The 16,797-nt window shown below is 36.0% G+C and overlaps 1 protein-coding gene and 1 long non-coding RNA gene across 6 annotated transcripts; both read left to right on the top strand.

Annotated features, from left to right (window-relative positions):
• The first annotated feature begins 10,249 nt into the window (after positions 1–10,249).
• Positions 10,250–13,063, top strand: LOC145801441 (uncharacterized). 3 transcript variants are annotated; one of them, XR_014342945.1, is made up of 3 exons: positions 10,250–12,072; positions 12,168–12,259; positions 12,975–13,063. It is a non-coding gene; the product is annotated as an uncharacterized LOC145801441 (long non-coding RNA). The 3 variants fall into 3 exon arrangements; XR_014342946.1 differs by lacking the exon at positions 12,975–13,063 and adding an exon at positions 12,399–12,441; XR_014342947.1 differs by lacking the exon at positions 12,975–13,063 and adding an exon at positions 12,338–12,433.
• A 115-nt stretch (positions 13,064–13,178) lies between these two features.
• Positions 13,179–16,443, top strand: LOC145801440 (uncharacterized). 3 transcript variants are annotated; one of them, XM_082892845.1, is made up of 7 exons: positions 13,204–14,367; positions 14,457–14,542; positions 14,740–14,833; positions 14,950–15,066; positions 15,257–15,357; positions 15,537–15,611; positions 16,049–16,443. In XM_082892845.1, exons 4-7 carry the CDS (start codon positions 14,952–14,954, stop codon positions 16,253–16,255), a joined length of 498 nt encoding a protein of 165 aa, XP_082748971.1. In that variant the 5' UTR covers positions 13,204–14,367; positions 14,457–14,542; positions 14,740–14,833; positions 14,950–14,951; the 3' UTR covers positions 16,256–16,443. The 3 variants fall into 3 exon arrangements, with proteins under 3 accessions (XP_082748973.1, XP_082748971.1, XP_082748972.1); XM_082892847.1 differs by lacking the exons at positions 13,204–14,367; positions 14,457–14,542 and adding an exon at positions 13,179–13,197; XM_082892846.1 differs by lacking the exon at positions 14,457–14,542 and having other exon boundaries at positions 13,204–13,376.
• The last annotated feature ends 354 nt before the right edge of the window (positions 16,444–16,797 follow it).

The raw sequence follows: 16,797 nt of genomic DNA, 5'->3' as shown, positions 1-16,797 counted from the left end.
TTGCAGCTTGATTTTTGAAATAGGCCCAAAATTGAAATCTTGTTGGAAATTTTTTATTTTTTTATTTTTTGTAAGAGCATTTAAATATGCAAGTGTGCTGATTGGTGAATTTCAGATTTTATTTTATTTTTTTTAGGATTGGGGTGAATTTTATAATTTAAATATGCTTTTATGAACATGTACAGTTTAATTGTTCTTTGTAAAATATTGAATTTGATGGTTTTATCAATTTTTATTTTTATTTTTATTTTTATTTTCTGTTATGATGTTTTTGTGCATGGAATGTAAATAACCAGCTCAGAGCATATTTTATATTAATTAAATTATGAAATTAAGTAAAAAGGTGGCGTTTTTGTTCAAAATGCCACTATAAGTATCAGTGACGTTTATAAAACGCCTTATACCTATAGCGACGGCGTTTTGCCGTCGCAAAAAAGCAATTTTTTTGAAACGTAACGCCTTTAGCGATAGTATTTTTGCCGTCTCAAATACACTTTTAGCGACGGTATTTTTGCTGTCGCAAAAAACCCTTTTAGCGACGGCAATACTGTGTCGTCGCAAAAAACTCAGATTTTCATTCATTATTGGCGATAGAAATTTACCGTCGCAAAAAAGGCATTTTCTCGTCGCAAAAACAAAGGCCAGTGCCGTCGCTAAAACCCTTTTGCAACCCCCTTTGTTGCGACCCCCACTTATCGTCGCAAAAAGCCATTTTACCGTCGCAAAAACCTTTTGAGACGGCGTTCGGGGCATTTGCGACGGCGTTTTGCCGTCGCAAAAAACAATTTTTTTTGTAGTATACCTTTTAAACTATCGTGAACAAGGTACAACCACCATGCACAGGCCTAGGTTCTCATCCTTCCAACATTAACCACCATTGGCATGACACAATGGGCCAACTGAAATTAGAGATGGAATACATGAATAACCCACTAAAAAAGGGCCCTTCTTATATCATCAAGCTCAGGGCCGGCCCAACCCGTATAAAGGCCTAAAGTAAGAGGCCTTTTATATTTCAATGATATTTATTATTGATTAGTTTTTGTATCTTAACTTTGCATGCAAATTTTATTTTTCTATTATTGGAAATAAATTTTGATAATTTATTTACAACCTTTACTAATTAGTACATCTCATGCACTCGATTACCCTTTTTTTCTTCTTTTCTTCTTCTACTTCTTGTAGGGCAATCTTCACTGTATTTAAATTAATTAAATTCTGTTGTGTACTAAACAACAACCTTATAAAGAAATAAAGAAAAGGAGAGAATATGTTTGATTACAAAAATCAAACTTGAAATAAAAAAAAATATAAATAAAAAACAGATTTTATTTTGTTACAAAAATAAAATTAAAATCTGAATAAATAAACAAATAAAAACAACACTGAAAGTAAATTAAATAACTTACTTGATTTAATTTCTTCGAATTATTTTTCTGATCAAGTCCAGTGTTTGACACTGTGTCCTTAAGACAGATTCGTCCTCTCCACGGTGCTTTCAGAAATTGGACGTCTATTTCCCAGGATGAAATGATCTACCACAAACAATAGCAGCACTACTAGTTGTTTGCCTTACGAACACACTAAGTGTTTACACTCTTTCTTTCGAAAATAAAATGCAGCAAGATGAAGAATAGAATTAGCAAAGGTGAAATACGAAATTTCTGAATGCAAACATCAAATGAGGGTGGTCCTATTTATCAATGTGAAGGTGGCTCTTGGTTTTGAATTAAACAGGTATGTGGCTCTTGGTTTTGAATTGAACAGGTATCATACCTGTTGGGTTTTGAATTCAAACAGATAGTAAAACGGGAAGGGCCCTGTTTTGAATTCTGGATTTTATTTTACCAAAAAATAAAATTAAATTCAAATGTTTTTGGCCCAAAAAGATTAGAAGCCCAACCCAACCACACACCACGCACCCGCGCCTAGCCCAGCCCAGCCCGCCCGACCGACCGGACGGACGGCGGCGGCGGCGCGCGCGCGCGTGTGTGGTGATTTTTGGGTCCAATGGGTCTAGCCCATTTTGCCCATAACCTCTCCCTCTAAAACACTTGGGTACCCCTTGGGGCATACCCCAAGTATCTCACCCTAAGCCTTATAAACCCTTTCAAAACTTCCCACCAAATCAATGTGGGACAAGCCAATTTACAACCTTAAGGAATTTCCACCAAAACTCCATTTCCATGGAGCACCCTTTGGTTTCAATTTCCCATTCACTCGGTAATGGTTTTGAGCAACCAAATATACCACGTGAATCACAACGCGGCATAGAACGCGTTACCACTTTGACCCGAGTAAATCGACACTCGGGGCCTACCTAAAAAATAGACCGAACTTAGGAAAAAATTCTGGTTTTATCCAGAATTTTATAACCATTTCCAACAATCCCCCACATGAATGGAATTTGATGACAACGGAAATGCAACAATATGCAGACTTTAACGAAAGAGTATAAGTCGAAAATATCTTGCATCAGGATAGGTAGTTTTCGGCTTTGAACCTTCCCTAGTAATAACCTATCGGACTTACTGGCTAACCAATGGACGTGATGCCTTGAATTGTTCAGCCGTTTGTGTAAGCCAAGACAATAGATTTCACACAAAATATCTTCTAACACATCGTGGTTCTCACTGTTGTGTTCATTTTGGCCTTGAACGCACCTGGTTTTCATAAGTGTTTCTAGAGAATTTAGCCTCTTCATTCTCATAGAACCGGCCCCAGTTCAACACTCATATAGGTGATTCTTATTGTGAGTATCTCTTTATACTCGTCTTGATTTTATGCCTTAATCAAGATATAAGTAATCATTAAAAGCAAAGCTTATCCTTATACCCCTGCAGACAACATATGTTGCAGATATCACTCTCACCATAGGAATGGGTAGGAATTTTAATCCCTTGGTGATTTCTGGCGAGCCATACATAACTTAGTTGTCCCTTTGAACTTAGTTCTTGGGATCTCCAGTCATATAAGTAGGGTTACCATTATGACGACTCTTATGTAATAGGCTTTAATCCCATCCCCTTCGATGAACTATACACTAGCTCTTTTGTCAAACCTTTTGTTAACGGATCCGCAATATTCTCTTTAGATTTTATATAATTTATTGAGATTATTCCGTTTGACAACAATTGCCTTACGGTATTATGTCGACGGCGTATATGTCGTGACTTACCGTTATACATGTGATTCTGTGCCCTGCCTATTGCAGATTGACTATCACAATGAATGCAAATAGCTGGCACAGGTTTTGGCCACATTGGAATGTCTTCTAAGAAGTGACGAAGCCATTCTGCTTCTTCACCTGCTTTGTCTAAAGCAATGAACTCGGATTCCATTGTGGATCGTGCGATGCAAGTTTGTTTCGTGGACTTCCAAGAAACAGCAGCGCCTCCTAGAGTAAAGACATATCCACTTGTGGATTTTGAATCTTTAGTATCCGATATCCAATTGGCATCACAATAACCTTCGAGTACTGCTGGATATCGAGTAAAGTTCAAACCATGATCACGAGTAAATCTTAGATATCTAAGAACTCGAATGATCGCTTTCCAATGGTCTTCTCCAGGGTTACTAGTGTACCTACTCAATTTACTGATAGCATAAGCTATATCAGGACGAGTACAATTCATTAGGTACATTAGGCTTCTAATGATTTGGGAGTATTTTAACTGAGACACTGCATCACCTTTATTTTTCGATAAATAAAGACTGATGTCTACAGGTGTTCTAGCTAAATTCAAATCATCCTTGATAAATTTATCAAGAATTTTCTCAATATAATGAGATTGAGATAATGCATATCCGTCAGATTTTTTAGTAATTTTCATTCCTAATATAACATCTGCGACCCCCATATCTTTCATATCAAATCTTTTGTTAAGCATCTGCTTAGTTGATTTGATCATGTTTTGACTGCTTCCAATGATAAGCATGTCATCCACATAAAGACAAACTATGACATATCCTTGGTCAGTGTTTTTAACATAGACGCATTTGTCACATTCGTTTATCTTAAACCCATTAGTAAGCATTGCATGATCAAATTTTTCATGCCATTGCTTAGGTGCTTGTTTTAATCCATAAAGGGATTTTACAAGTCGACAAACTTTCTTTTCTTGCCCTGATACTACAAACCCTTCGGGTTGTTCCATATAGATTTCTTCATTTAGATCACCGTTTAAGAAAGCTGTCTTAACATCCATTTGATGTATTTCTAAATTAAACAACGCTGCTATAGCAATAAGCATGCGAATGGATGTTATTCTTGTCACAGGGGAATATGTGTCAAAATAATCCAGACCTTCCTTTTGTCTGTAACCTTTAACAACAAGTCTTGCTTTATACTTATCAATTGAACCATCTGCTTTCATTTTTCTCTTGAATATCCATTTATATCCAAGAGGTTTAGAACCTGGTGGAAGATCCACCAATTCCCAAGTATGATTCTGCATAATGGATTCAATTTCATTATTAACAGCCTCTTTCCACAAAGGTGCTTCAGGACCTGTCATTGCTGTCTTAAAGCTTTGAGGTTCATTTTCTAACAAGTATGTCAGAAAATCTGGACCAAAGGATTTTGATGTTCTTGCTCTCTTACTTCGCCTAGGTTCATCATTAGTTAAATCCTGTTGGTCAAGACTATTATTAGTCTCTTGTATTTGATTGTCATTAGTCTCTTGACTTTGTGTACAATCATAAGTTCTTTTCTGTGAACTTAATTCCTGTCCTTTCTTGTAAGGAAAGACATGTTCAAAAAACACAGCATTCCTTGACTCTATAATAGTGTTCACATTTATATCAGGTATATCTGATTTATAAGTCAGAAACCGATATGCACTACTATTCTGAGCATAACCAATAAACACACAATCTGCTGTTTTTGGTCCAATTTTAGTCTTTTTAGGAACAGGTACTTCAACTTTTGCCAAACACCCCCACACTTTTAAGTATTTGTAGGAAGGTGGTCGACCTTTCCACAATTTATAAGGAATGCTTTTGGTTTTCTTGTGAGGTATTCTATTAAGAACATAATTAGTAGACAATATTGTTTCCCCCCACAAGTTCTGTGGTAAACCTGAACTTAGTAACATGGCATTCATCATTTCTTTTAGGGTTCTATTCTTCCTTTCAGCAATTCCATTTTGCTGTGGAGAATAAGGGCATGTAGTTTGGTGAATAATGCCATGTTGTGCACAAAATTCATTTAATGGTGCATCATATTCACCACCCCTATCACTTCTAACCATTTTAATGGTTTTACCAAGTTGATTTTCAACTTCTGTTTTGTAGAGTTTAAACATTTCTAAGGCTTCATCTTTACTTCTAAGTAAATAAACATAACAATATCGTGTGCAATCATCGATAAATGTTATGAAATACTTTTTGCCACCTCTAGTTTGAATAAATTTTAAATCACATACATCAGTATGAATTAATTCTAGAGGTTCAATTTTTCTTTCAACCGATTTAAATGGAGCCTTAGTTAGTTTCGCTTCTACACAAATTTCACATTTATGATTAGGATTAATTTCAAACTTTGGTATATGATCTAAACCAATTAATCTACGCAAAGCATCAAAATTCACATGTCCTAATCTACCATGCCATAAATTTGACTCAAGAATATAAACAAAAGATGTGTTATTCTTATTCATAGCAACTTTCGGTACAACTGTCATTACATTTAACTTAAAGAGACCATCACTCATGTATCCCTTACCAACATACATACCACTCTTTGTTAATACAAATTTATCAGACTCAAATACAAGCCTAAAACCATTTTTACTTAACAAAGACCCAGAAACTAAATTCTTCCGGATGTCAGGTACATGCAGTACGTTGTTGAGGGTCAGTTCTTTCCCTGATGTCATCTTCAAGATTACTTTCCCTTGTCTAGCCACAGTAGAAGTAGAAGAATTTCCCATGAAAAGTTGTTCACCATTTGCAGCCTCATTGTAGGTAGTGAACATCTTCTTGTCCGCACAAATGTGACGAGTTGCTCCAGTGTCAACCCACCACTCTTTGGGATTTCCAACCAAGTTAGCCTCAGACACCACAGCAGAAAGGTTGATGTCATTCACTCCGTCAGAGATGTAATCCAATTCTGTTACATTGGCCTGATTGGTGGTCTTCTTACTTGTACTTCCATGATTCTTTTTAGGGCGGCGGCAGTCAGAAGCTCGATGTCCAGTTTTGCCACAGTTATAGCATTTTCCTTTGAACTTCTTGCTACTATCGCCTTGTTTAGGACCATCTCCAGTAAACTTCCTCTTTTTGTTATGTGGTTTATGAACTTGTTCAACCACATTAGCCTTGGACTCAATGGGATTTTTCCCATTCCTCTTTTCAGCCTTTCGGTTATCTTCTTCAATTCTTAATCTTACAATCAATTCATCCATAGTCATCTCTTTGCGTTTATGTTTTAAATAATTTTTGAAATCTTTCCAAGCCGGTGGTAACTTTTCCACTAAAGCAGCGACTTGGAATGACTCGCTAAGAGACATACCTTCTGAATGAATATCATGCAAAATTATTTGAAAACTTTGAACTTGAGATATTACCGTTTGGGAGTCTACCATAACAAAGTCCAGAAATTTACTGACGACAAATTTCTTCGTGCCGGCATCTTCTGTCTTGTATTTCTTCTCCAAAGAATCCCACAATTCTTTTGCTGTTTTCAGAGGACTGTATACATTATACAGCATATTGTCAAGGCCATTTAGGATGTAGTTTCTGCACAGGAAATCTGAATGTTTCCAAGCATCTACAGCGGCAACAACTTGCCGATCACTTTCACCCTCTTTAAGTGCTGGAGCCTCTTCATGGAGAAACCGGGCCAAATTAAGAGTTGTAAGATAGAACAGCATCTTCTGCTGCCATCTCTTAAACTCGGTACCATTAAATTTTTTCGGTTTTTCTCCATGATTGATTGGTACATGAACATGGTTCTGGATAGGGACCGATGTAGGTGTAACAATAGGAGTACCACTGCCAGATGCAGTTTCAGTTGTAGTAGCCATAATCTCTGATTACAAAAATCAGAAAATATTAAAACACAAATTAATTTTCTAGTTACTAAAACCAGAAAATAATTATAACAACAAAATAATTTTATTTTCCTTGTTACTAAAACTAGAAAAATAAAATATCACAAGAATTTTCTGTAATACCAAATAATATTCTGAATTGTTAATGACACCAGTATCGTACTACTAGTTGTTGTCAAAGAAAAGAGACAGCATATTACTACTATCTGTCAAATAGCATAAATTACTATTTGTTTTTCCAACGAGAATATTAATTTGAAAACACAGAAAATTAAATACAATGAAGATACCCAAAAAGGAGTCTGTCTTAAGATTGTAGGGCAATCTTCACTGTATTTAAATTAATTAAATTCTGTTGTGTACTAAACAACAACCAGAATATAAAGAAATAAAGAAAATGAGAGAATATGTTTGATTACAAAAATCAAACTTGAAATAAAAAAAAATATAAATAAAAAATAGATTTTATTTTGTTACAAAAACAAAATTAAAATCTGAATAAATAAACAAATAAAAACAACACTGAAAGTAAATTAAATAACTTACTTGATTTAATTTCTTCGAATTATTTTTCTGATCAAGTCCAGTGTTTGACACTGTGTCCTTAAGACAGATTCGTCCTCTCCACGGTGCTTTCAGAAATTGGACGTCTATCTCCCAGGATGAAATGATTTACCACAAATAATAGCAGCACTACTAATTGTTTGCCTTACGAACACACTAAGTGTTTACACTCTTTCTTTCGAAAATAAAATGCAGCAAGATGAAGAATAGAATTAGCAGAGGTGAAATACGAAATTTCTGAATGCAAACATCAAATGAGGGTGGTCCTATTTATAGATGTGAAGGTGGCTCTTGGTTTTGAATTAAACAGGTATGTGGCTCTTGGTTTTGAATTGAACAGGTATCATACCTGTTGGGTTTTGAATTCAAACAGATAGTAAAACGGGAAGGGCCCTGTTTGGGTGTGCACTAATTCCAAAACAGTTTATTTCTGTTTGAAAACGGGAAGGGCCCTGTTTGGATGTACACTAATTCCAAATCAATTTAATTTGAATTCTGGATTTTATTTTATTAAAAAATAAAATTAAATTCAAATGTTTTTTGCCCAAAAAGATTAGAAGCCCAACCCAACCACACACCCGCGCCCAGCCCGCCCGACCGGACGGACGGCGGCGCGCGTGGTGATTTTTGGGTCCAATGGGTCTAGCCCATAACCTCTCCCTCTAAAACACTTGGGTACCCCTTGGGGCACACCCCAAGTATCTCACCCTAAGCCTTATAAACCCTTTCAAAACTTCCCACCAAATCAATGTGGGACAAGTCAATTTACAACCTTAAGGAATTTCCACCAAAACTCCATTTCCATGGAGTACCCTTTGGTTTCAATTTCCCATTCACTCGGTAATGGTTTTGAGCAACCAAATATACCACGTGAATCACAACGCGGCATAGAACGCGTTACCACTTTGACCCGAGTAAATCGACACTCGGGGCCCACCTAAAAAATAGACCGAACTTAGAAAAAAATTCTGATTTTTATAACCATTTCCAACACTTCTTTCTACTTTAATCTCCTCAATTTTGTGTTTATTGCGGACCACACAGCTTGAGTAATTGATACACTCTGATACACTGGCACAGTTTAGGAGAAAAGTAAAAGGAATGTATTGGAATTGTGAAGCTCTCAATATTTATTGATTGATAAAAAGCCTTTATATAGACTTTACATCAGTCTTGCAGAAGCACATCTCCTCAACTAACATTAGCACTAACCACAACTCCTATAAAATAAGATAACAAATAAAACATTTTCTCAGCCATGAATCAAGTAACTGAATTCTTAAAGACTTGGGTTGTGTTTGGTAGAGCCACTACAGGAAATATATGATTTAACGGCATTTATTTAACGGTGTTTTTTTAAACGCCACTACTTTTAATATTTAAAGGCGTTTTATAAACGTCACATTTTATTTTTATTAAAACGGTACCGTTTAAGTAAAAGAGTCGTTTGAAAAGTGCCTTCAAATATGTTACAGTGTCTCTCTCTCTCTCTCTTCAAACCCTCAAATCTCTCACAACTTATTTGAATCTGAGAAACCCTAGAGCCTCAGAGAAATCGGTCCCTCAAATCTCTCACTCGCTCTCTGTCTCTCTCTCTCTCTCTACCCTTCAGTTCCTTCAACTTGATTCAAACTTCTTCAGCTCGGTGATTCATCATTCGGTCAATCCAATCTCAGAATGATTTTGATTTCAAAGCTCCACCGCCACCGCCATCACCATCTGCATCTGCATCTGCATCGTCTACTAACCATATGCACGATTTCGATTTCGATTTCAATCTAATCTCAGTTTCGTCGATTCTTCTCTCTCTCGATCTCTCTCTCGATCTCTGTCTCTGTCTCCCTCTCTCTCGATCTCTCAATCTCTCTGGATCTCTCGCACAATTTTATTCTCTACGTACACATTATTTGTACTTTTTTTTGGAAATTTTTTTTCTCCTAAAATCTCTCTATACAAGTATATATATGAATTTATATATGTATCTCTATGTATTGATTGAATAATCATCCTTATCTGGACCTATTCCAGACAGTGGCTCGTTTTCACTATTCACTCCCATCAGGTTTCTTGTTAGAGAGACTGTTGTTCTGTAGTGTCCTTGAATGATTGATGTAAAATGCTATGCTAATTTTTTGTGTACCTTCTGCAGTTTTGCTAATAACATAAATCTATGTGGACCGGTTACTGGGAAACCCTGTCCTGGATCTCCACCATTTGCCCCTTCTCCATTTGTTCCACCATCTCTCCAAGTAATGTCTGTTATTGTGGCTGATACTGCTATTCATTGTTTGGCTCAATGAATTTTACTTTGGTTTTTCTTCCCATTTGGTCATCATGGACAAAGAAAACTTTTCTATGCTACTGTTATTTTCTGGAAGCAGTCTATTAACTGCACAGATCCATAATTAAGAATTTAGTTTGCCGGTGTTACCCCAAAAGTTGTGTGAGTTAATGCCTACTAGCTTTATTTGAAGTACCTAATAGTTAATAGGATTTAAAGTATGAGGTCCAATGTTTGGCTTGACTGGTAAGTTGAACCTTCTACCTCAAAGAATTCATTGCTTTCAATGTCTTATGAAAACTGATACTGCATTAACATTCTTACTTGATAAGGGAAAGGACAGCTTTTTTATTTTTATATTTGTAGTTTTCCTAACTTGATGTGAAATGTTAGTAGATAGCTATTTTAGATTAATTGCTTGACTCTGTGGCTGTTGATAAGTGTGTATTGAGATTGATTTGTTAGCTTTCTTAGTGAAGGGATTAGTTTTGTTGGTCATCCTGACAAAACCCGTAAACTTACTATCAAGAGGACCTTGACTTTTTGTTCTTGTTCTTGAACTAGGACAGCCCACGTTTATAGAAAATGAGTGTATGTGCCAGTGTCAGGTTTGGGAAAGTACATTTATATAATAATTACACCAGAAACTGGGGCATTTATGCTGTATGTGCCAGTGTAGAATCACGGGTAAAGATGCTTTCAGCTGCTGCTTTCTTCATCATCTGCCTCCTCTTTCTTCTTTTTTGTTGGTTTGAATTTTAAGGTGTTAAAATATATCAATGCATTCTTTTAATTGGTTTGTATGAATTTGTGATAATCAATATATTATACATGGGTTCGTTTAATTGGATTGTCAAATCCCCTCTGGTTGGGCATCCAGCAATATTGACTTGTGATACACTGATACAGTATTGTTGTTCAAGCCTGCCATGGCTCTCATTATAATCAGAGAGTTCTGCTGTATGACAGAACAAGAACAAATAATCAATGCATTCTTTTTGATGCACCAAGGATATTATATCTCTGAACTGTGATACAAAATAGGACTTCTATTAGATTTTGCTGACTTCTGTCCAACATCAGCTTGAATTACACTACTACAGTCATGCTAGGCGGTTCTGGATTTAGAGTGAAGGCATATGGATGTCACTACCTAAGAAATTGTAACTATCACAAAATGTTGACTGATTGAATAGTTTAAAAAAAATGGACTTTGTAATCTAATGTAATAACAGGCTGGCTTACGCTATTGTCTCCCCTGTCCTAGAATTATGACCCAGTGATTTCTGTTTTGAGTTTTTATCCAAGCTTATTTGTTTTAACTTCTTTTTTTTTTTCACTGTTACATTGTTCATTTAATTTTATTTTTTTTCATGGTTTTGCTCTCTCTATTTTTTTTCCCTTCTAGGTACCCAAAGGATGGGACAAGCTTTATGTCTCTTTTCTCTCCACAGAAACGGGGAAAGCTGTCAGCAAATCAGGGAAAGCATCAGTACGGAATGGGACGTGTCGATGGACAGAGACTTTGTCAGAGTCTGTCTGGATTTCACAGGATGAAGCTCCAAAGGAATTTGAGCAATACTTATTCAAGCTAGTCGTTTCGATGGTTGATGCCTATGTTGATTACCATTGTGTCTTTCAATATCGTTTTAATTAAGATTTGACAAGCTGTGTGCCAACCATCATTTTTTCTCACTGGGTTCCTCTTCATGGTCTTAGCAATTGATAACATCAAAAGCATAACGGTTGGATTTTTGTATGAGGAAGTTTGATGCTTTTTTACTTTTCACAAAATCTTTTGTAGCTTAATTTCGATACTATATTCTTTTCTTCTCCTTCATTTTTTTTTTCCATTTATTTTATGGAACTATTTGTCAATTCACCACATTGGTTTTCTAGGTGCACTGTGGAATGAGGGGCAGTCTTCAACCTCCTTGTAATGCTGTTGGTTTTATTTAGCATGCTTTTGCAGCCTAAATTGCTTCTCAAGTGTATTTATTAAATTCGATACATGTCAAGGTGCAATCACATGATCGATCTTTTGTTGATTTGTGTTATATTACTACAATTTCTTGCTTGCCTACATTTTGCAGGGCCACAGGCAAAGGGTATTTTGGTGGTCCATATCATCCTTCCCTCTACTAATTTCAGGCTATGTTTTAAAGGTGTTAGGTATGCTGTCTAACTTTAGCATCTGATTTGCAATCCTAATACTTTAAGTACTCCATTGTTCTCCTCTAACTGCAAGGTATGCTTGATTCTTCCAGGTATTTCTTTTTCTAAACCACTTTACACTTTGAGCTATATGTGCATTACTGCAGGAGCATCAGGATTCCTCTTAACCATCATCTTTTACATAGTAAGTCGATTCTATGTTCATTTATATACATATATTATATTTGTATTTGTAATTATATATATATATATATATATTCAGTGGATGGGAATGAATGCTCTCATTATTTATGCTTTGGGTGCTTGTGACCTCTTTCCGGCAGCTTTGTAAGGTTTCTATTGGCATTCACCAGAAAACAATATTTTTTAAATTAATTCCTTGCTGTCTATGCTCATGGGGCCACCTTTTTTTTTTGCGGGGGGGGCGCACTGCAGAGGAATGTTTGCAGTCAAAGATGTTATTGGTGACCTTCATATTAATATTCTTTGGTTGTCTTTGTACCCAAGAAAAAGGAAAAAAAAATTTTATTTGTTGTCACATGTTGAGTGCATTCTTCTCTTTTCCCTAAATTTTCGTGCCTCCTCATTTTCATCTCCTTCATTAAAACAGCTATTTCTTATCTTTCTCTGCTGGCAAAAAAAATAATTTTATTCTGTACCAGAAAAGAAAAGGAAAGAAAAAATAAAATCATTTGTCAGTTTGATCTATTGCTCTTGTGGGTCTGCGTAACTGATTAGAAATTTCAGTCACCAGTTTGATTTATTGCTCACGGGGAAGCACAGATGATATCTAATAATGTGTAATAACTCTTTGTTCCTTGTTTTGTTGCCTTTTTTAAGACCATTTCGACTGGGTAGTTGGTTCTTACTGGGGGCTCTGTTTTTCATTGCTTGTGTAGATGGCAATCCGCGCTGATTTGATGGATGCTCATTTGTATGCGTACAAGAGGTTTGAGGTTTTGTTCTTTTCTTCAAAGTGATCTTTTAATTCATTCATTCAAAGTGATCTTTGTTTCCTTGTTTTGCAATATCATAGATTTGACTTCTTTTTTATATTTTTGGCAGGCCACACCTTTACTTCTGACAGTGGCAGTTGTTGAGCTCAGTGATATTGTATTCACAGTGGGTTCCCTTTGTCCCTGTCCATGTTAGGTGTATACATTCAAAGAGCTTGAGGATTTTGTAGTTAGTATTTTAGTGATAATTTGATGCCCATTTTCGGATTGACTCTATACCAGCAGTTTTTGGTGTTACTCGAGACCCTTCCGTAGTTTTCACATCTAATTTCTTTGCCATCTTAGGTAACTCTTGGTCTTCATTCTTCTGATATCTCTCAAAAGTAATTATAACTCTTGCGTGTACACCACTTAGCTACTTTCTACCTGTGAGCATGCTTTACTTTTGACATTATTCTACAAAATCTGGAAACCTTTTGAAACTGGTTTTTTCAATTCTATTTCACCAATTTATATTTATTTGCTTTTGTCTTCAATTATATGTTACTATTGGGGAAAACATGTTTGTTATTTTTCTTGTTTTCGGTGATAAATGTGGTTACTTGCATGTATGTAAATAAATATATCTGTTAAGACCTTAAGTGAGGTAACTAGTGTTCAAAGGGTGTTGTCTATTTAATTGCAGTAGATGTCTGTAGAACCTGCTGGTACACTTCAGAAATGTGTGATCTTTTCTTTTAGTGGGCTTGAAATTTATTTTGCTAGTTTTTTCTTTTGTTCATGCGATGACAGATGGCTTGTTAAGCTTTTTGTAGCAAGCTATGCTATTACGTATGAGTGGCTATGTAGTGTCAGTGTCAATGTATTGCTTCTTATCAGTCCCTACCTCTCATGAGGGAAATTATTCAGCTTCTCTTATTTTCTTTTCTACGCCCTTGAATTGTCAGAGCAGAAATTGAAGGACTGAGGAGAGTTATATAGATAAATAACAAAATTATATCTTCACTTCAGCTTCATTATACAATACAATATGCTCGACCTATGTTACCTGGAACACAATCATTTCTGTACAAGGACTGGGAACCATAGCACAATACACTACATGCTTTAAAATATGGTACAATAGATAAATCTGTTTGGTTGCTACCTCCTTGAACAAGACTGAAGATTTGCAAACCGTTGCCACTTCCCCCTTCTTCCTTTCCTCATGTGCGACTCTCTCTCTCTCTCTCTCTCGTGGGGTTGAAGAACGAGAAGAAAGAATGATGATGACCGGATTGCACACTGTTGCTGATGTTTTTTGCATTGGGTGGGATCAATTTTGGGATGGAAATACGTAAGAGCATGAGGCAGAGTTCTTGAGATTATGGTTTACACGTGTTTAGTTGACTGTGGTGCTTAATTAATTTAGGTTTTTATTTTCAGGAGACTGCCCATGAAAAGAGCCAAAAGTACAAGGAACGAAAATCTGTCATCATGAGGCAGAGTTCTTTTGAACTTTTCAACAAATGGTTGGTTGGGCCCATATAAGATAATTGTGGCATTTTCTCATAATGATGCTTGTCCTTCAGCTTTTCAACATTTCTCTTAACCTTATTTGCCCATCCACACCGTGTTATCTGATTGTTAAATAAGTATTTTATTTATTTATTATTATTATTATTTTTAAAACTCTGTTTGTGCTTGTGTGCATGTTTGTGTGGCTCAGGAAAAAAATTGCAGAAAGGGAAGGTTTTCCCCTTCTAAACTGAAAGGAAAACGTGTTATTTAACTTGGGGCAGGATGTGGAGTGGCTGGTTTTGGTGAGTGTCTTCTGTTTTTGCATAATTTCTGATATGAATGTTATGTAGGGATGGCTCTAGTTTACTGTGATCTATTGCGAGGGGAATAGCTTAGTGTTTAGTGGTGTGGTTTTCAGGCATGGCATTGCTAGGATGCGACGTAGTCTCCACAGACCAAACTGAGGTTTTGCCATTGCTAATGAGAAATTGTGAGCGTAATGCATCAAGGATCATGCAAATGAATCCTGGTTCAGGTGTGCTTACAAGTTTCTGGTCTTTCCTTTTTCCTTACTTCTCTCTGAATTCAATTTCTTATCTAAATGACCATCATATATAATTGGTGTTCAACTGATATCGGCAAAGTTGTCAAATGTCATTGCTTTCTTACCTACTGTGGTAAAAAAAATTTACCGTTCTCTTACGTGAAAATTTTGTTTCATGTAGATTCCTTTGGTTCCATCCAGGTTGCAGAGTTGAGCTGGGGTAATGTGGATCAAATAAAGGCTGTTGATCCACCGTTTGACTACATTATTGGCACTGATGTTGTAAGTTTCGTTAAATAGGATTCGCTTATGCTTTTGTCATATCCTTTGCAGATGTCGAAATTAAGTCATTCAGACTTCAAATTTCTTAACGTAGGTTAGATAAATGAATGTATTACATGTTTGCATTATTCATCAATAACATTTCAACTAAGCAAAAGGATTTCAAAATTTTGTACTAGGTTTATGCAGAGCATCTCTTGGAACCACTTTTGCAGACAATGCTTGCGTTGTCCGGACCAAAAACCACTATTCTGGTAACTGTTCTCCAGCTACAAGTACCTTTTTGCTTCTTAATCTTTTTATCTGTTTCAAAACCATTTAACAGCTTAACTCATTTGTTTAGCCAAATTTTCATGTAGTTGGGGTACGAGATTCGTTCTACAAATTTGTTTAGCCAAATTATCTGTTTCAAAACCATTTAACAGCTGAACTCATTTGTTTAACAGCGAAGTCTATAAATTGAATAGAATGTTTTGTGGGACGTAATAGATACTAATATAAGTTGCAACATGAAAAGAGATAAAATAAAGTACATTTAGAACCTGTACGTAACACATTTGTTATAATTTCTTCTAAAAAGCTCTTCCATGCCTTTGCTTTATGGAGAAATCTACACAACTTTGATATCACAATATCAACTGGGTTAATTAATTAGACCGGCTAATAAATTGTTTTAATCGTGTGGTTGTAGGTTCAATATCTTAGCAGCAGCAGCAGCAGCAATGGAGGTCAAATTGGAGCCACCACCGAAGGCAATCACCTCTCCCTGTCAATGAGCAACAATCAGCAAAGGCCGTTCATCAATCCTCCGCAACTGTTTGCAACTGCTGCAGCATCATCAGGATTCCCACAGCAGATAACTACCCGACCCCAAAATTGGCTACACCAGAAAAATTGATTTTACTCTCTGATGAGACCCTCTTGACCCAACTTTTTGTTTTTTGTTTTTTAAATCTTTATGTAACAAGGCCTTTGGAGTTTGTAAGCATGTAAAGATTAATGCTTTGAGCTTATATTTCTTCATTTGTGTGTTTCTAAAACCGTACATATGCATTATTATTTAGGCTGCCTTCTTATTTATTATTACATCAATAGGTCCTTGTTCATATTAAATTTAAAATTTAAGAAAATTAAAAAAAGGGGATATCACCTAAAACTCTAAAAGCTAACAGTAAGTTTTTAAAAAAGATATGGCGGCGTTTTGAAAACGTCGTTAAAATGATAGTGACGTCATAGTATCTTTGGTGGGATATTTGGCGGCGTTTTTAAAAACGCCGCCTATAGTCATATAACGACGTTTTTTTAAACGTCATAAAGCTATAGCGACGGCCGCAGCATCGGCGTTTGACATTAAACGTCACAAAAAGAATTAACGACGTTTGTTGTACCTATAGCGGCGTTTTGTAAACGCCGCTAAAAAGCAGATTTTCCACCACTGAG

Source organism: Camellia sinensis, chromosome 10, assembly GCF_055761805.1.
Source record: "Camellia sinensis isolate YWXY chromosome 10, ASM5576180v1, whole genome shotgun sequence".
Taxonomy (NCBI): domain Eukaryota; kingdom Viridiplantae; phylum Streptophyta; class Magnoliopsida; order Ericales; family Theaceae; genus Camellia; species Camellia sinensis.
This window is presented reverse-complemented; position numbering and strand designations above follow the sequence as displayed.

Coding starts and splice junctions, on each gene's coding strand:
- LOC145801440 (XM_082892847.1), top strand. CDS start 14,952: ATGGCATTGCTAGGATGCGACGTAGTCTCCACAGACCAAACTGAGGTT. Junction 15,358..15,536: donor ACATTATTGGCACTGATGTT/GTAAGTTTCGTT, acceptor ATTTTGTACTAG/GTTTATGCAGAGCATCTCTT. Junction 15,612..16,048: donor GACCAAAAACCACTATTCTG/GTAACTGTTCTC, acceptor GTGTGGTTGTAG/GTTCAATATCTTAGCAGCAG.